At 34.9% G+C, this 20,266-nt stretch overlaps 2 protein-coding genes across 2 annotated transcripts; one reads left to right on the forward strand and one right to left on the reverse strand.

Annotated features, from left to right (window-relative positions):
• The first annotated feature begins 8,633 nt into the window (after window positions 1-8,633).
• On the forward strand, window positions 8,634-12,674 carry LOC145086351 (putative disease resistance protein RGA3). Its single transcript, XM_079024101.1, has one exon. The coding sequence runs from the start codon at window positions 8,823-8,825 to the stop codon at window positions 12,036-12,038; it is 3,216 nt and encodes a 1,071-aa protein (XP_078880227.1). The 5' UTR covers window positions 8,634-8,822; the 3' UTR covers window positions 12,039-12,674.
• Window positions 12,675-13,477: 803 nt separating this feature from the next.
• LOC145086353 (Spc97 / Spc98 family of spindle pole body (SBP) component) lies at window positions 13,478-20,179 on the reverse strand. The gene is made up of 21 exons (XM_079024102.1): window positions 19,972-20,179; window positions 19,775-19,803; window positions 19,622-19,667; window positions 19,324-19,458; window positions 19,072-19,203; window positions 18,795-18,878; window positions 18,579-18,677; window positions 18,404-18,495; window positions 18,179-18,251; window positions 17,941-18,093; window positions 17,553-17,672; window positions 17,384-17,437; window positions 17,211-17,294; window positions 16,574-16,648; window positions 16,327-16,476; window positions 15,674-15,799; window positions 15,469-15,576; window positions 15,028-15,090; window positions 14,687-14,761; window positions 13,931-14,136; window positions 13,478-13,816 (listed from the first exon to the last, which is right to left on the reverse strand). Exons 1-21 carry the CDS (start codon window positions 20,050-20,052, stop codon window positions 13,684-13,686), a joined length of 2,118 nt encoding a protein of 705 aa, XP_078880228.1. The 5' UTR covers window positions 20,053-20,179; the 3' UTR covers window positions 13,478-13,683.
• Between the last annotated feature and the right edge of the window lie 87 nt (window positions 20,180-20,266).

Below are 20,266 nucleotides of genomic sequence, written 5' to 3' on the forward strand. Positions count from 1 at the left end.
TTTTGTCACCCTAGACTGGTCGAGTCTAACTATAGCGAACAACCGAGGTGTGGGGGAGTCACCCCCGTATAGATCTATACACAAACTCTCACTCTCCCTCCAAGAGACTTTGATTATAACTACAGACTACGACCGTCACTCGTTGGTGCCGCCCGTTATTACTCACTTAATCCCAAATGAATTTGATTACTATTGATTATCAACCTGTATTTGTTTACTTGAATTGATGGTAGGCCTAATAAACGAGGAGAAGAGGATTACAAGGTCCTACTAATCCCACGTATTATTTATGGCTATTAGGTATACGAAGGGCACGATGGTCGATTTTGCATTTGATTTATTTGGACCTTACTAGCAATGCTAATGGGCCACTAAGGCCCAATAGCACGTAAAAGCCATTGAGGGTCCCTTAAATTTGAAATTGGGTCATAGAAGGCCCAATAACATTTATTATTATCCTTTGGGCCCAAAAGTTATGTTAATGGGTCACAAAGGCCCAACAAGCATGATTGGGAACTTTCATGCCCAAAGATTTGAATACTTAATTGTTTTAGGTATTGCATAGTTATCGGAAAGATTGATTTTTAGATTCATAACGACACGAGGCCGGTCGTTATTTAGGATTATATGTGTATTCGTCTTTCTATTTTCGTGAGTTGTAATTTGGCGTTTTTGACTCAATATTTTAAAGATAAAATAATTGACTCAAAACTATTGTTTTGAACCCTTTCAGCCCTTCATTAGTAAAAATGACAATTTTAGTCATTTAAAAAAAAGACATTTTAAGCCCTTAAAACCATTTTCTTGACACTTTTGACCCATAGACTTGTTCAAGTGATATTTTTAGCTCAAAACTTATTCTTTGGCAGTTTCATCCCTTCCAGAAAGTGTTTTTCGGTTAAAGCCCAAACTTTTTGCAACTTTCACAATTTTAGCCTAAAATCCAAAAACTTTACATTTTTTATCCTTGTTTGGAAAAATATCATTTTAATCCCTTGAATTTATTTTGTTTACTCTTTTTACCCTTGTTTTTAGAATTTTACCATTTCAACCCCTTGAAAATTATATTTTTTGCAATTTTTGAGTTAATGGGCCGAAAAGCCCAAAATTTGGCCCCTTAAGCCATAAATTTTATTTCTAACCTTTAAAAGAGTATGATGTTCATAAAAACACTTATTTTTACTGTTTTGACTCTTTTAATCCTTGAGAAAACCGTGAATAGAAATTTTTCAACCCAACTTTTGTTTGTTTGACAAATATAGCCCAAAAATGAGTTTTATGTTGCAATATGTATATTTTAATCTTAGAGGGTAATTTTTCTTGACTTGTTTTAGTGTAGTATATCTTAGATCATGTTTATCTTCCTCTTAGAGCCATAGATCTCGAAATTTCTATTCTTTTTGTTACACATTTACCACATAAACACATGAAATCACACATACACATAGATCTACACATTTTACTTGTATTCTCCCCCATAAAACATATGAAAACCGAAAATAGAGGGGTATGAACTCACCTTTGCTTGTTGTTTTCGATTTGAATAAGAAATGAAAGAAAATGGTGAGATTTTTCGGCCTAGCAAGCTTCTTGGAAGATCTTTGGCTTAGATGGGTTCTAAGAAGCATGATTATGAACTTTCATGAGTTAGAAGGAGATTTGTAACAAATTTCAAGAAGCTAAACCATGGATCTACGCATTAACTTACCTAGAATGATGATTTTTATGGAAGAACCTCCTTGAAATGCCCTAGATCTCGAAAATTTTGATAGAGGGTAAGAAGATGTTCTTGAAGACTTAGAGAGAGTTTGAAAGAAGTTTGAAGGTGTGTGTGTGTGTGTGTTTTCCTCTTGCTCTTGGCCGAAGAAGAAAAAGAGAGGGGGAGAAGAGAGAGAGAGAGAGAGAGAGAGAGAGAGAGAGAGTTGCATGGATGTATGGGATTGAGTATTGTTTAGTGGTTAGTTTGAATGGATTACCTCCATGTATTAGTGAGGTCGCATGGCTTGGATAATTAGCCAATTTCCTTTTTTTTGTTTTCTTCTTGGGTCGAGAAAGAGAGAAGAAGGAAAGATTTTGGGCCCTTTTGTGCTTAAGTCCATATTAGGGGCACACTTTGATGATTTTCGGCCCAATTTTTTTTAGAGGTGATTCACGGCCCAATATAATTCAAAGAATGAGTTTTACGGCTCATTAGGTTAATTAGATTTGTTATGGCCCATTAGGGTATTTTACTTCATTCTAGGCTCATTATGGCCCAAAATGTTAAAATAAATGAAAGTGGGTCCAATTAGGGCCCATTTAAGGGTCCTAAGCCCAAAATAGTCAAATTGGAAGCTTATTGGTCCATTAGGCCCAATAAGGAAATCCTAGTCCATAATGGACTTAAACCGGGATTTCTAGGGTTTCCAATTCTTTGTTGACTATTTGAAGTGCTTGTATAGAGTGTTTGATGGAAATTTTGTTGTTATTGAATAAGTATCATACATGCTTTCATATTTTTGGTTCACAAATGTTATCATTGTTGTTGTTACAAAGCATCAAAATTCCTAGTTGTGACATTATCCCCTCGTTAGAGGGAATTTCATCCCGAAATTCTTTTTAAAGCTAGATTCGAGAATGCGAGAATAGGTGAAGGTACTTCTGCTTCATCTAGTCTTCGCGTTCCCAAGTGAATTCTGGCCCACGCTTTGCGTTCCACCGTACTTTCACAATCGGAATGCAACTTTGCTTAGTACGCTTCACCTCCCTGTCCATGATTTCGACTGGTTCTTCGACGAACAGGAGATTCTCTTTGATTTCAATTTCTTCAAGTGGAATGACGAGGGTTTCGTCGGATAAACACCTTTTCAAATTGGAAACATGGAACACGGGGTGTACACTGCTGAGCTCGGCAGGTAGCTGCAGTCTATAAGCCACTAGACTGATTCGGGAAAGGATCTCGAAGGGTCCAATGTATCGTGGGTTCAGTTTTCACCGTTTTCCAAAACGAATAACCCCTTTCCAGGGAGAGACCTTTAACAGCACCTGATCCCCGACTTGAAATTCCAAGGGCTTTCGCCGTTTATCAGCATAGCTCTTCTGTCGGTCTCGTGATGCTTGTAGTCGAGCTCTAATTTGAACTATTTTCTCCATTGTTTCGCGTATGATCGCTGGTCCCGTTAATCCATTGCTTGATGTATGTCTTCTTGGTTAGCTGAGTATCACCCACCTCAGCCCAACACAACGGTGATCTGCATCTATGCCCGTATTGTGCTTCGAAAGGAGCAACTTTGATGCTTTAGTGATAACTGTTGTTGTATGAAAATTCGATTAAAGGCAAGTGAGTATCCCATGACTTTCAAAAGTCTATCGCACACATGCGAAGCATGTCTTCAAGGGTTTGAATGTTTCGTTTGCTTTAACCATCCGTTTGTGGGTGGTAGGCAGTGCTCATGTCGAGTTGTATTCCCAGCGCTTTCTGAAGTGATTGCCAAAAGCATGAAGTAAACCTACTATCTCTATCTGAGATGATAGATGCTGGCACTCTGTGGAGTCTCACGATTTCCTTGATGTAGGTTCTCGTTAATTGTTCCATTTTGTATGACTCTTTGATTGGCAGGAAATGAGTGGATTTTGTCAACCTGTCGACTATTACCCATATGGTATCCAAACCATCTGTTGTCTTGGGTAGTTTGGTCACAAAGTCCATAGCAATCCTTTCCCATTTCCACTCGGGAATTACTGGTTGCTGTAGTAATCCCGAGGGTTGCTGATATTCCACATTTACCTTAGCACAAGTAAGGCATTTGCTAACATAGGTGGCAATCTCTGCCTTCATGTTGGGCCACCAATAATGTTGTTTGATATCCTAGCACATTTTATCTGAACCCGGATGGATGGAGTACCGTGTCTTGTGAGCTTCATTCATGACTACTTCTCTGAATCCCCCAAGTTTAGGGATCCAAATGTGGTTCATGAAATAATATGCTCCGTCCTCCTTCACTTCGAGATTCTTTTCCATTCCACATAATGCTTCGCTTGATTTGTTTTTTGTCTTCATGGCATCAGACTGAGCTGCTCTGATTTGCGAGGTCAGGTGGGATTGAATGGTTATGGAGAGAGTTTTCACACGACGATTTGAGTCTTCCTTCCTACTCAAGGCATCAGCTACCACGTTAGCCTTGCCTGGGTGGTACTTGATCTCGCACTCATAATCATTTAGCAGTTCAACCCATCTTCGTTGCCTCATGTTCAACTCCTTTTGATTTAAAATGTGTTGGAGACTCTTGTGGTCAGTGAAAATGGTGCACTTTGTACCATAAAGGTAGTGCCACCAGATTTTCAAGGCGAAGACCACAACTCCCAATTCGAGACATGAAAGCACGTAAAGGTAGCAACTTTACGTTGCGAATGCACTCTAGGGGCCTAGATCTACTATTTGGATCAAAGGAATAGCTCAATATCATTTAATTATGGGAATAACCATATGAACTTGGCGAGTCTGGGAGATGACTCGGCGAGTCGAGTAGCGTTTTGTTCGATTTAGTCTCGAGTGGACTCGGTGAGTCTGGGAGATGACTCGGCGAGTTGGTTTGGGGTTTTAGACACTGAGTCGCGTAGTGACTCGGTGAGTCTGATAGGAACTCGACAAGTCGAGTCGAGTGATCCTTGAATCTGTAAGGATTTAATGAAAAGGAAAGCTACACTTAGCTAATTGGTCAATATGGACTGTTTACCATTGACCATTGCCTTTGACTTTGACTAGGGATTTATAATACCTTCCAAGGGTATTTTGGTAATTTGAGTAGTTATTGAGTGGATTACTCATGGATACAGGCGGGGTGGTTGAAGCTTTATCTGGAGGAGTATTCAGTATCTTTCCGAGCAGCTAGCGAGGTGAGTTATCCTCACTGTATCAATAGGGTCTAAGGCACCAAGGCCGCCCCTTAGGTTATTACTATGATTTTAGTATTATATATGTGATTATGATCTGTTAGATTGGTACCAGGATAGACAGGATGTGATATGCTATTATGATTAGATAGATTGGTATGCTAGTGACCGGGTTAGGTCGGTAGTCCAGATATATAAGATTGCTATGATTGATGATTTGTGAAATAATGATATCTGATTTGTATGTTAGAATATGTTATCATGTGCACATAGTTATTTGTTTGGAGCTTGGGTTGAGGCGGTCCTGCTTTGTGCTGAAGGCCAACATACCCAATGAGCGGTTTGGATGGATTGTGGCCCTACATAACGGCCCAATCATACTGAAAGCTCGGAGTAGATCCAGATAGACTGTAGGCCTGGTAAGGCAGTCCAGTCAGGTTGAAGGCCCAGTATGCATGTTGTTATTATCTATTATTGATGTGGTATATCGGTGTGGTATTGGTATTTTGGGGTTAACTCACTAAGCTCTCGGGCTTACAGTTTCAGTTTATTGTTTTAGGTACATCTGGGGATCGTGGCAAGGCAAAGGCGTGACCATACCGCTCCTCATCCTTGTGATTTTGTTACTGGGACACTCTGATGAATAATGTTTTGAAAACAATTTATGAATCAAGTTATGTTTGGATGATTTTGTAAACCATGGATACTTTTGGGTTGATTTTGAATTGTTTAAACTTTTGGAAAAATTTTATGGATGTTACAATCCTCATTTATGCTCTTTGCATTCTTAAGTTTGTTATACAATAACATGCCAATTTGGTTCAAGAACCTAAAAGAACATAAAAGAATATTTTGTTCAATCATAATAATATAATATCACTTCTACCTTTGTTAGTTGACAAAAGAGAGATAAATAACCACAATAACATCAGATTAATAAATAAATAAATAGGAAATAGCAATATATTTATATTTCTTTACCCATAATAACAACATACTCATAACATGAAACTTACACAATATACTTTATTTTTTTACATAACATACTTACCTTTTTACTGATAATAATTATATATTGTTATTATTGGTAAGGAAATGTGAGTACATTGTTATTTAAAAAACTCACGAACATTGTTTTACTTTTACCTCAAATGTTAGATAATGAAGAAGGCTATTTATAAATTTAGGCATATTCCTACATAGTATTGATGATGTAGAGATTGTAGTTCCATGCATATCACATGCACATGCACCCTACAACAGCAAGAAAAGTATAATTACAAAAAATATAAATAGTAAAATTAAAAGGAGATATTTTTATTTTTTAATAAATATTTATATCAGGGATATTTAGTCTCATACTTGATGTAGTTGCCAAGCTGCACAAAGCTGCCTGTGAACATGTTTGCAATGTAATAGAAATCGAAAAATTAATTGATATTTTGTCAGAGCTTTTCTTGATGTCACAAGGGATAATGGCCATTGAACATGTAACAGAAATAACAACTTACTTTCATTAAATTGATAATTATATAATTATTCTATCTCGTACTTCAAACAAGTTTTAAATGCAAGAAATAGTAATGTGGTTTCATTTATTTTGTGTATAAAAGCATTGTACTTTTGAAAATGCTTTGTATTTGAATGACATTGCTATATATAAGTAGGTGGATTTTTCAAAATACAATGTTGTAATCAGAATAAATGATAGTAAGACGTTGTAATAAACAAATCAATGAGAGTGTGTTGTTATTTCTTGCACTTAATGAAAGAAAGAAAAGGTGTGTTTAATTACCCCTTAATTAACAGAAAATGTTTCCATACCGGTTATCACGGGCTCTTCTACAACATTGGGCTTTGAAATTGCCTCACCAACTGTTTGAACATCCTTGGGAATGCTCAATCTTTTTAACAAAGAACATATGTCCTGAAAAATGACTATAACATAATGCCCCATTATAAAATATTAATTATTCTCAAAGTAGAATGTTGTAAAAGGAGTAAATGAAAGTATATAACTGTCACAAACCACATAACATGTGACATCTTCATGCAAAGGACCTGCTGCAGATTTTGTTGAATGCAGTGCAAGGTCCAACTAGGGCTGGCAATTCTCGACACGACCCGCGACACGACACGAAATAAATGGGTTTGGGTTGAGTTTTTCAACCCTCTAACCCGCTAACCCGCCAACCCGTTTATTAAACGGGTCATATATGGGTTTCTCAAAAAATAAACGGGTTGACCCGCCAACCCGTTTATATTCTTAATAAAAAAAACTATTTTATTTTTAAATGTATTTATGTATCAAGTATTAATATTTAATAAGTATTATATAATATATACCATTGATTCATAGACCATTTGATTGTTTTGACATTTTGACTTGTGGTGGATGGTCTAAGGTCGTAAGTCGTGACCTATAAGGCTAAGTCTATAATATGTTTCTATGAATGTTTTTTAATTTTCATTTGGATGTTTAAGACTTAAATGTCTAAAATTTGTACCCATGAACCCGCCAAACTGTAAACCCGTATAAATAAATGGGTTGGCAGGTCATATATGAGTTTATGTTCCAAACCCGTCAACCAGTGACCTGTATATTTAAATGGGTCGTGTTTGGGTTGGCATATTTTGACCCGCCAACCCGAACACGACACGATTGTCAGGCCTAGGTCCAACAGAGATGGAAAATTAAAGTCAAATAAATAAAAATGTAAATTTGAAAAAAAAAATGCAGTGTACTTCCATTTATTTGTGTATTTATATTTATAACATCAAACTCTTGCAGAAAGATAGTCAGGAAATTGAGTATTTTTCACATAAGCATATATTTGTTTACAAATATGTCATTATTTATTTTTTCTTTTCCTTTTTTCAGAGAATTTAATTGGGTAGAAAGAGAAACAATAATTCTTATATATATATATATATATATATATATATATATATATATATATATATATATATATATATATATATATATATATATATATATATTTATTCCTAACTATACATATGGGATTGCCATGATTAGCAATCAATTTGTATACTTTTTTGATTTGTTAAATTAGATTTTAGAATGGTGTATTTCAATCTATAATTGATTACCCGATATGTTTTTTTCTTTTTTTGATAAAAATGTCAACGAAATTCCCGACCACCCTTCCGCCCGCCGCTAAAAGCAGGATACCTTAGTTTTACTTATTTGGTTTGACATGAAATGGTCATATCTATAAGTACTATTCGTATCGATTTCAAAATTTTGAATTAAAACTAGTGAAAAATACCAACCATAAGCACCAAATATTACATATGATTTGTTTTCTATGAAGCATATAATTACAAATATTATATTGAATTCTTTTAGATATAATTAATATTCATCATGTAATAGCATCTTTTCTCTTGAATCATTTTAAACAATGGGCCCTCCATATCAATTTATTGGGTTCTGAGTTTTTTTTTGTTTTTTTTTTGTTTTTTTTTTTTTAAATAGCAAATAAGTATATAAATGAAACGCAAACAAAGCAGTATTCTAAGTTTGAGGATGCAGAAACATAAAGTTCAGGAACATGAAAATTGAGGAAAAGAAATTACAAAGGACAAATACTCCAATCTACCTTGTTTATTCCATTCTTGCCCCTGGGTTAAAGGACAAATACTCCAATCTACACTGTTTATTCCATTCTTACCCCTGTGTTTATGCCATTCAAAAGTTTGAGTGATTATATTATATCAGTGATTCGGTTGGAGGGAACACCACTTTCTTAAAAGTTTATCATTTCTTGCTCGTCAAATATTCCACACTGTCCCGTAAAGTATCATATTGATGATCTGAATTGTGATTTATGTGACCTTATATTTCACCCTTTCTCTCTCTCTCTCTCTCTCTCTCTCTCTCTCTCTCTCTCTCACACACACACACACACATACACACACCATTGAAAATGGCCGACACTTTAGTTACTGTTGCTGCCGAGGCGATCCTGAAAAAGTTAGCATCCATAGCTGCCAACGAAGTCGCCCTTGCTTGGGGTTACAAAGAGAAGTTGTACACACTTGAAGGGACCTTGAAAATGATTCGTGCCAAGTTACAGGATGCCGAGAATCAGAAAGGTCAAAAACATAGTGTGAGGGAGTGGCTGAAACAGCTAAAAGATGTGGTTGCTGAAGCTGATGATGTGGTGGATGAGGTTCACTACGAAATGTTGAGGCGTGAGGTGAAGAATCGAGATCGGGTGGCATTAAAGGTACCCTCTCTCTCATGCTTTAAACAGCTTAAATTTCGTAGAGAAATGGGTCATAAAATCAAAAACATTAACGAAAAGTTGTCTCAAATCAATAAACAAGCAAACGAGTTGGGACTACAGAATGAACAGCCTGGCCCTGTTGTTCCAGATCGTCCCTACCGAGAGACAGATCCAAATTTAGGCGAATTCAAAGTTGTTGGGAGGGAGGATGATGAAAAGCGCATCATACACCTTTTAACCGAGTCAAGAAAAGAAGAAAAGCTTACGATTGTTCCCATTGTGGGAATGGCCGGGATAGGGAAGACCACTCTGGCTAAGTGCGTATACAATAATCCGAAAATCCAGCAACATTTTGATGTTAAAGCTTGGTTGTGTGTGTCAGTTAAGGTTGACATCAACACACTTCTTGCAAAGATTTATGAATCTCTTGCACGAGAGAAACCTAAGTCGGAAACTATGGTCAATTTAATTGAATGTCTTGAAGAGAAGTTGGGCTCAAAAAGGTATTTGCTAGTCCTGGATGACGTTTGGAACGAAGAGAGGTTATATTGGGAAGATTTTAGGAGTGTTATGATAAATGTGAAGTCACAAATTGGAAGTAGCATTCTTGTCACTACCAGGAAACTTGACATGGGAACTAAGACTATGGTGATGAATTCATGTTCTTTAAAAGGTCTTCTTAATGATTATTGTTGGAATATCTTTAAAGAGAGGGCCTTTCTAGCAGGACAATCACCACAACCTGAGTTGGAGGAGATAGGGTGTGATATTGCCAAAAAGTGTCGTGGTTTGCCTTTGCTATTAAATGTAATAGGAGGAATGTTGCAAAATTACAGTGACCCTGAGAAGTGGTTGGCCATCAAAAATAGCAAAGTTTGGGATCTAGAAGATGAAAGGGAGAGAGTTCAAAAGAGTTTGGAACTGAGCTTTGATAATCTCCCCAATTCTATGGCCAAGCAATGCTTCACATATTGTTCCATCTTTGAAAATGATACACTCATGGAAAGGGAAGAACTGGTTCAACTTTGGATGGCTTTAGGGTTGGTTCAAGCGGATGAGGAAAGAAACAAGGAGATGGAGGATGTGGGGAATGATATTGTTCAAATTTTGGTCAGCAATTCGTTGTTCCAAACTGTTCGAAGGGACGAGTATGGTAACATCAGTCGTTGTAGCATGCATGATCTGGTGCATGATCTTTCATTATCACTTTCGAAACATGAAAGCTTATGTCTGGTGGATAAGACAAATGATGAGATTGCATGTATCCCTCAGGTTAAACATCTTGCTTTTTACCAAGATGAGAACGAGGATGACGAATTCAAAGCCAAGGTTTCTATGTTCATTGAAAGGAATACAGTGGTTAGAACTTTGCATACATTGTTCATCAACGGTGAAATTGAGAAGTTTTCACTTCAACGATTAAAGTGCATACGCATCCTAAAACTCAAAGGATTTAGTATTGAGAAGTTAGACGATTCAATTGGAGGGTTGGTGCATCTCAGGTATCTGGATTTGTCATATTCGAAGATCCATGTTCTTCCAGAATCGATTGGTAAATTATACCACTTGCAAACTCTGAAGTTGCCTGGTGGGTTTGAGCAGTTTCCAGAAAGCATGAGAAATTTGATAAGCCTGCGATATTTCAAGTGTGACAAAAACATACCCACCAATATCGTGGGACAATTGATTTCTCTTCGAAAATTGCCTTCCTTCACGGTGCTTAGAAGGAAGGGACACGGTATTGAAGAGCTACGCCATTTGAATAACATTACTGGAAAGCTCTGTATTTCCAATTTAGAAAATGTTAGGAGCAAAGAGGATGCTGTCAAGGCAGATTTATCTAGAAAGAAAATTTTATACAATATTGAATTCTGTTGGAGTGAGGATGATGATGAAGGTGCCAACAGAAACGACAATGAAGTACTGGAAGGCTTGCAACCCCCTGCAGATCTGAAAATATTGACAATTACAAGATTTTCTGGTGATAATTTTCCAGAATGGGTAATGAAGATGGCAGTAAATATTGATGGGAAATGGATGCCCCTTGACAAGCTGGTGGAGATCACATTATCTGGATGTTGGAGCTGCCTCTCTCTTCCGACGCTTGAGCACCTACCACATCTTCGGGATCTTGTGTTGAGGAATATGGACAGCTTGACATGCTGGAGGAGTTCCGATGTTACTGGATCAACCAAGCCTTTGTCTCCATCATTGAGATCACTCCAACTAAAATATATGAAAAGACTGGAAAAGTGGATAGATGGAGCACCCAACAGCTCAAAAATGATATCGCCTGTCCTCCAGAAGTTGGAAATCAAGTATTGCCCAATGATTATTCTCATAGATGAATGTCATCCCCATCCTCTTGTTTCCTTAATGATTAGAGACTGCAGTGGTCTGGTGTCCATCAAGAGCATACAAGGCCTCACATCTCTTGAATCTTTATCTATCCAGAGCTGCCCTAGTCTTTTAGGAATAACCAATTTTTCTGGTGACAATTACCCGGCATCAGTAACGAAGATGGCAATCGATATAGAAGGGAAATGGGTGCCCCTTGACAAGCTCATGTCAATCAGATTATCTGACTGTTGTAGCTGCATCTCTCTTCCAACACTTGAGCACCTACCACATCTCCGGGATCTTGTGTTAGGGGAAATGGACGGCTTGACATACTTAAGGAGTTCCGATGTTACTGGATCAACAAAGCCTTTGTCTCCATCATTGAGATCGCTCCAACTATTTTCTATGAAAAGACTGGAAAAGTGGATAGATGGAGCACCCAACAGCTCAAAAATGATATCCCCTGTCCTCCAGAGCTTGGAGATTTATGATTGCCCAAAGATTATTCTCATAGATGAATGTTATCTCCATCCTCTTGTTTCCTTAATTATATCATATTGCACAGGTCTGTAGTCCATTAAGAGCATACAAGGCCTCACATCTCTTAAAAAATTATTTATCAAATATTGTCCTAGTCTTTCAGAAATAGCCAATTTGCCCAACCAGTGTCAATCTTTGAAGACTTTGCAAATTATCCATTGCAAGAAACTGACTGACTTGCCTCAGAAAATGTTCGACTGTTTTGCCTTCTTAAATGAGTTGGAACTTGGTCCGTTCTCGAAGGAGCTCGATTCTTTTCCAAGTCTCCAAGGCATTGAGAAGTTAAGGAACCACCTTTACTACTTGGAACTGAGAGGTTGGGATCATTGGGAGTCAATACCAGAAGAAATACAACACCTCACTTCACTGACTGTGTTAAAAATAATTAATTTCAAAATGCGAGAACTCCCCATGTGGTTAACCAACATGTCATTTATCCGACATTTGGAGTTCTATGATTGCAAGGGGCTAAATAAAGAAATGGTTAGACGGGGAGCACCGTGGGAAGTAACTAATGTCAGACTAAATGATGAGTGGTGTTAATTAATTAGTTATTTGAGTGTGTTGGTTGGTGTATATATATAGATTAGATATGTTGTATCAGTCAGATCATTCCTCCTCTTGGCTCTTGCTTAATATAATAAACTTTCTCCTCCCTTGTGATCCAAATATTATCAAACATTTGTCTTGTTCAAGTATAAGAGGCAAGTACAAAACACGGGTAAACTTGCTTAATAATAAAGTTATAAACTCTTCTAATTTTCTCCTCCCTTGCAATCCAAATTGTACCCAAACATTTGTCTTGTTCAAGCATAGAGACAAGTACAAAAGATGGGTAAAAGTCCAAATATTTTATAAATTTGATACTTACACTTTATACTTAATATCCCAAAATTCTTCTCACTTATAACATACAGCTACCATCTGACTTGTAATCCCAATTGATCAGCCAATTTTGCAAATTTTAGCTGTGCTTAATTTCCTTATGGCTCTCTTCCACTGTAACTGATTTGTACTATATAATTTGTTGTACTTACCCTGTCATGCAATCTTAACAATGATTAAATGTCCATTTTATTTGTGTTTTCAACATGGAAAGGTTTCTACAAGTTGGTTAATGCAGGTTTTACTTTTAGTAGTTGTATTGGTCATAAAGCTAAAGTTTAAGCTCTTGGCTTGTTAATCTAAAGAACTTGAGGGCTACAGAATAAAGTACAGAAGGGGCTGATCCTATCAAGTGCTAAAAGTTGGAGGTGGCTGAGGATAACAGAAGTTATTATTAAAAGTTGTTCCTATACCAATCAAGAATCATATTCTTCGCGTTTAGATGGAACCAAGTGAATCCAACTGATCTCGGTTTTCAAGACATGAATCCAAATAATACAAATTAAATTCAAATCCAATCTGAACCGTCCAAATTATAATTCGACTGGATTGGTTTTTACAATTCGGTTTTCAAGAGGCATGAAATATACTTTCAATCAATAAAAACTCCATATCATTTTAATAACAAGAAACAAATTGTGTTTGGCTAAAATCAAATCCAGATGATCCATGTTTTACTACTATGAAATGAAATCTACACAAGTGGTTCATCATGCAAGCAAAAACACTCAGATTCCAAAACATATATATACAAAAAAACCACTACAAACAACAACCAACAAGAAAAAAAAATCTAGATGTGGTGATCCATACCAACACCAAGAATCAACTGTGCAAGATGAGTCAAATATGGTTCTGCTTGCGCCCTGCTGCTCAATATCGGCCTTAAACTCTCCAGCTCACTACTAAACTCCCTCTCAAATTTCCTGCCAAAAAATCACTCCACTCCATCACACATACACATACACATACACATACATACATACATACATACATACAAAGAAAAAGATAAATACGGGGATATAGTTTTAAGATCTTACAGGACACATTCGATGACTGTAGACTCATCTGTGGGTGAATTTGGTTTTTTGGAAGACTTTCTTAGCTTCAAAACCTTTACATTTTCCAATGAAGATGAATCCAAATCATCAAAGGAACTGTTTGAATCAGGAGCTTCAATGGAGCTCATTAGCCACTGAGTTGCAGAAGCATATTGAAGGCATACAAGTTTCAGTTTCTCAAATTTCTGCATTCACCCCCAAAAACTTAATTATTATTATTATTAGAACAAATTCACAAACCTTCTATATTATACAACTCTATTTCTTTTTCACTTAATGGAGACATGACCTAGGTAGGGGCCCACTAAGTCATGTATGGGTAAAGTGACTGATCAGATAATGATGTCTGTCTGATCAAATGACCATTTTACCCTTACATTCCAAAAAAATCAGAATATTCATCAGTTTTTAACATCAGAGAGTACTTACCTCATTAAGTCAAAAAGAAACAGCCCCTTAATTAATGTTGTAGCTTACATATCAATGTTTCTTTTTAACCTAACTTTTTACCAATTTGACTTCATTTATTTTTACTTCCATTTCCCTTAGTGTGTCATCGTTTTCTCAAATATTTTTTAAACAATAGTTATCCAGACAGCACTTTATACAGAAATAATGCTTAATGAAAATCATATTAAATTCACATGCCATTCTATTCCTCTATTTTGCCATATTGTATTTCGTAAAATTAGATGTGCAAATTTGGGAGCATTATGAATAGGGAATGATGAAAACCTTGAGGAGGATTGGAGAAAGAAGTGAACATTCCTTGAGACACTTCTCCATGAAAAAGTCATGATATTGAATTACCTATTTTCGTATAAAGATTAGAAGCACACACATAAGAAAAAATTAACAACTTACTTTCATTTATTTGTGAAATATAGCAATCTACTTTTATATTTTTCTTTTACAGCATTGTAGTACAATTTTCTTCTTATTATTAGAACATTTTACTTTGAAAAATCAACCCAACTAAAGAAGTAAATAGTGCTTTGTATTTGTATGACATTGCCATAATTGGGTAGATTTTTCAAAGCACAACATTTTAATACAAAAAAGAAATAAACATATACCTCATCTATGCTCTTTGCATTCTCAAGTTTATTATGCATAACATGCCAATTTGGTTCAAGAACCTAAAACAAGATAAAAGAATACGTTATTCAATTATAATAATATAATATCACTTCCACCTTTGTTGGTTGACAAAAGAACTAAAGAGAGATAAATAACCACATTAACATCAGATTAATGAATAAATAGGAAATAGCAATATATTTATATTTCTTCACCCATAATATGATAATAACAACATACTCATAGCATGAAACTTGTAGAATGTACTTTACTTTTTACATAATATAATTACTTTTATACTGATCACAACTAATAGCAATAACATAAATTTTGTAAGCAGCTTACATACAAATTACAGGTTATATATTTTTATTATTGGTAAGGAAATGTAAGTAGATTGTTATTTTATAAACATAAGAACATGGTTTTACTTTTACCTCAAAGGTTAGATAATGTAGAAGGCTATTTATAAATTTAAGCATATTCCTGCATAGTATTGATGATGTAGAGATTGCAGTTCCATGCATATCACGTGCACGTGCACCCTACAACAACAACAAGAAAACTATAATTACAAAAACTATAAAAGGAGATATTTTTATTTTTAATAAATATTTATATCAGGGATATTCAGTCTCATACTTGATGTAGTTGCCAAGCTGCACAAAGCTGTCTGTGAACGTGTTTGCAATGAAACAGAAATCGAAAAATTAATTGGTATTTTGTCAGAGCTTTTCTTGATATCACAAGGGATAATGGCCATTGAACCTGTAGCAAAAATAACAACTTACTTTCATTTAATTGATAATTAGAAAAATAGAAAATTAGGTAATTAGTAAAGTAGTTTCATTTATGGGTTAATCTCATAAAAGACCTTATATTTTGTGTTTTTTCCAAATTAAACCTCATCTTTATTTTTTTCATGTAAAAGACCTTAAAAAATTTCTTTTTTTTTTTTCCAAAAAAACCCTCAACTGTCTTTTTTTTTCCCGAAAAAAACCCTCAACCTTCTAAATGTTTCCAAATAAATCCTCAACTTTTTTAGGTTTTCTTGATAAAAAGCTCACATTATACAACTTTTTTTAAAGAAAAATGACTAAAATGATTTGTATTTGAATGACATTGATATAACTAACTAAATGGATTTTTTCAAAGTAGAATGTTGTAATAGGAATAGATGATATTAAGATGTTATAAATAAATAATAAACGAATGAATGAAAGTAGGTTGCTATTTCTTGCATAAAATGAAAGAAAGAAAGAAAATGTTAAAGGAGTGTTGATAATGATAATTACCTTGTAATTAACAGAGAAGGTTTCCATACCAGTGATCAAGGGCTCTTCTTCTAAAACATCAGCCTCTGAAACTGACTCACCACCACCACCACCTCCACCTGTTTGAAGATCTTTCAGGATGCTCAGCCTTTTTAACAAAGAACCTGTGTCCTGAAAAAGGCATAATATTAAATAAAATATTAATTAATTAATTAATTATTTCTGAAAGTAGAATATTATGTTGTGATAGGAATAAATGAAAACTGACCACAGAACATGTGACATCTTCATGCAAAGGATCTGCTGCTGCTGCTGTCGAACGCAGTGCAAGGTCCAACAGAGACTGAAAATTAAACTCAAATAAATTATAAAGTTAATTTGCAAAAAAAAAAAAATAGCATTGTACTTTCATTTTCATTTATTTGTGTATTATATTTATAGCATCAAACTCTTTATTTTTCCATAAATCATCTGTTTACAAATGTCATTTATTTTCTCAGATATAAGTTAATGGGTAAAAAGAGAGTGAGAAACGATAATTCTTATATATGGATAACTTTTATCCCTAACTATACATATGGATGATACAAATAAGGGCAAATTACAGAAACAGCATTATATTTTGGGCAATTTTGCAGTTTAACTAACCATTTCTACTTTATTTTTTATCCAATCAAAAAAACCATTAAAGTTTCAGACATATTTCCAATTTAACCATTTTGACCTGATATAATAGGTCAAAAATGGTTGATTTGGAGATTTAGAATGGTTAGTTTGGGAAAATGTCTTAACTTTTAATGTTTTATTGGAAAGAAAAAAGTATCAGTGGTGTAATCACAATAATTGCCCGAAATATACTCTTGAGTTTTTTTTAGTCAGATAATATGAGGTAAATGGAGAAAGACCTGAAGCTTCTCAACAGAGATCTCATTTGGTGTTTTATCAAGTTCATCACGTGCAATATCCATAAAATGAACCAAGAAATCACCCTGTAACTCAAACAAATCAAATATCAAATTTAATTACAGATTACAATTCAAAAAATTTACACTACAAAAACCATCAATCAAAATTTAACCTGATCCAGAAGAAGATAATGCTTAATAGAACGCAGCTTTCCAATGAGGTCATACTGTCAACATTCAAAAGAATAACAGGTCACTAAATATTGTTAAAAGAACTAAAAAGCACAGCCATTAGAAATAAGATTTTAAAAAAATAATAATAATAATAACAATAAACCCCACCTTGTCCTTCATGAGATTTAGTAATTCGCCACTTGCAAAATCATAAGCAGATTTAATGCATTCAAGATAGTGATCATTCGACCCAAAGTTCATCAATTTTGAATTCTCCAATGCAGGCACCTATATTATTTATACACATGTATAAAACCCTCTAATAATAGCACTAATATGAGTAAATTACATTTTTCATCCCTGTGGTTAGTTAAATTTCAAAAATATGGTCCATTAGTTTGATTTTTTGAATTCTGGATCCCTAAAGCATTGACAAAACAACGTTTTAAGGACCAAAAGGTTAAAATCAAACTATTGGACCACACTTGTAAGAAACAACAAACCAAAGGGACGAAAAATGCAATTAATTGAAAGATACAGAAAAAAGAAACAAGACCTGAACAGTGTGGCCACATTCTCTCATGACATTCAAAGATTTCCCTGTTGTTAAAATGGTTTCAGCTGAATTTGCAAGGAAAGAAGGAATATCATCTTTCAGACTGTATCTTTGTCTCCAATACATAGCATCATAATCTTCAGTCAGACTCTCCTACAGCAGCAGGGGTAAAATCCTACTTTTTAGCATGTTTGTACTTTTTGGGAAAATCTGTAGGAGGGGTAAAAATAAATAGTACTTTTTGGAGAGATTTGTTTTCAGCAATGAAGAACTCATCATGAGGATCATCAATAACTCCTTCATACACCCACCTGCATATATGCAAATATATATATATGGACAATAATATTGAGTATGTTATGTGAAAATTGCAGAAAATAGCAACATACTTTCTATATTGGTAAAGGGGTAAAATAGTACTTTTTGGAGTATATATTATTGGGTGTTGTGACTTTATATATACCTTTCAAGTATGCCAAGATAAGCAGAATTTGCAGACTCTATCATCTTCTCAAGCAATGATCTCACCAAGTAGTTTCCAGCCATTATCTTGGCCTGTTTGAATTTTAAAAAAAATATATTAATAAATAAATAAATAGCATATAACATATTTTATTTTAGTTTATTGACATAATTACCTGACTTTGTAAAAGGTTAAGAACTGCTGATCCCACAAAATTACTTGCTGATGCCTTTCTTATTACTGTTGATAATGCTTGCATTGATCCCATCATTGGCTGCAAATATATTAAAAGGCAACAAATATTAATCATGAAACCAAAAAAGAAGATACTCATCTTAATTTGTAAATATATATATAAACAAAAAATTAAGTTTATAAGAAATGAAATTACCTGGCAATAGAACCATAATCCTTGTATTGAGAGTCTTCCTAGTCGAAATTGATGTTCAAGCTGTGCCACCATGGCTTGATAATCCTGAAAAAAATAATTATTTATTATTATATAGCAAAATAGCAAATTCATGGAACCTTGACACTAAATGACTAAAATGTGTTATATTGATATATTGGTCTTACATAGTCAATAATTCCTATTGAATAACATTATTTATAACTATATGCAGTAAAAACCATCATCTAATAGGCATCATTGAACATAAATAACTCACCAAAAGGAGGGCCCTTAGTGCAGCAGCAAAGGCATGATTAACTAATCCAGACTTGAACTGTGATCTTGATTCCACAAACTGATTGATAATCAAATAGCTCTTGCATAAAGGGAATATTCTTTTCGATGATTCCTGCATTTTCTTGCAATGTTTATTTCCCAAAAGTGAAAAGAGTTCCATGAAGTTATAGATACACACATATGTGAATCTGTGTATCAGTGTATGTATAACTGTATCTGTGAAGATTCTTACCTGAAGTGCCAAATCCATAGATCCATCAACATTGAAGATAAAAGAGTCATCATTCCCTCCAACTCTATTGATAGAAATATATCGTCCTTCAATCCCAACTAAAGCAGATAGAAGATCATCAATTACAATCAGTTCCTGCATGTGTTGAAACATTATCACAAAATCTTCAATTATCTTTACTTTAACATAATATTCTATAGTAATTTGTTTCTAGGTTTCAAAATTGACACTGGTTTGACATTATGAATGAAAAGGCCAAGAATTGCACTAAAAAGCATAAAAACATCTGTAGCTGTACCTGAACAGAAGCATTGTAGCAACCTATCGGCTTCTCAGATTCCAAACTGTACAAAGAAAGTGTATAAGGAGAAACAATTCGCTTTAATAACAGCAATTACACGCATAGAAACATGAATAAACTCAATATCAGTCCAGGGAAAAGGTGAAGTACCCTATATCCACTGAATGCCCCTTTGAGTCCTGCATCGAACAAGCATAAATTTATACACCAGTTTCCAACAAAACCAAATTTTGAACAAGATAAGCTACATTCACAAAAGGGTAGGCGGTTTGGTATTACATTATCGAGATAATTATGTCTCCGAGCATTCATACACATACGTAAATATATACAGAAAGAAGAGAAACCTGGTGAAATTGGCCGGTGAGGAAAGGTCTGTCGTAGTTCCATTGAGGGGTAGAAGGGCATGGAGACGATACTGCATCCATGGAGAATGGCGAAGCAAGCAGAGGAAAAAGACGCTATGAAAATTCGGGGATGGCGACGCAGCGATTCAGGATTCTAATTTTCAGATTTGGGGAAATGGGAGTGTGAGAGGAGAGACTGGACGTTTGAAAAAACTTACTCCTGTTTCTTTTTAAACAAAAAGTTACTAAAATGGTACCTGTGGTTTGTAAAAATTGAGAGTTCGATCCCTAGTTC

Source organism: Lactuca serriola, chromosome 2 (genome assembly GCF_051521515.1).
Source record: "Lactuca serriola cultivar US96UC23 chromosome 2, Lser_US96UC23_V15, whole genome shotgun sequence".
In the NCBI taxonomy this organism is placed as follows: Eukaryota; Viridiplantae; Streptophyta; class Magnoliopsida; order Asterales; family Asteraceae; genus Lactuca; species Lactuca serriola.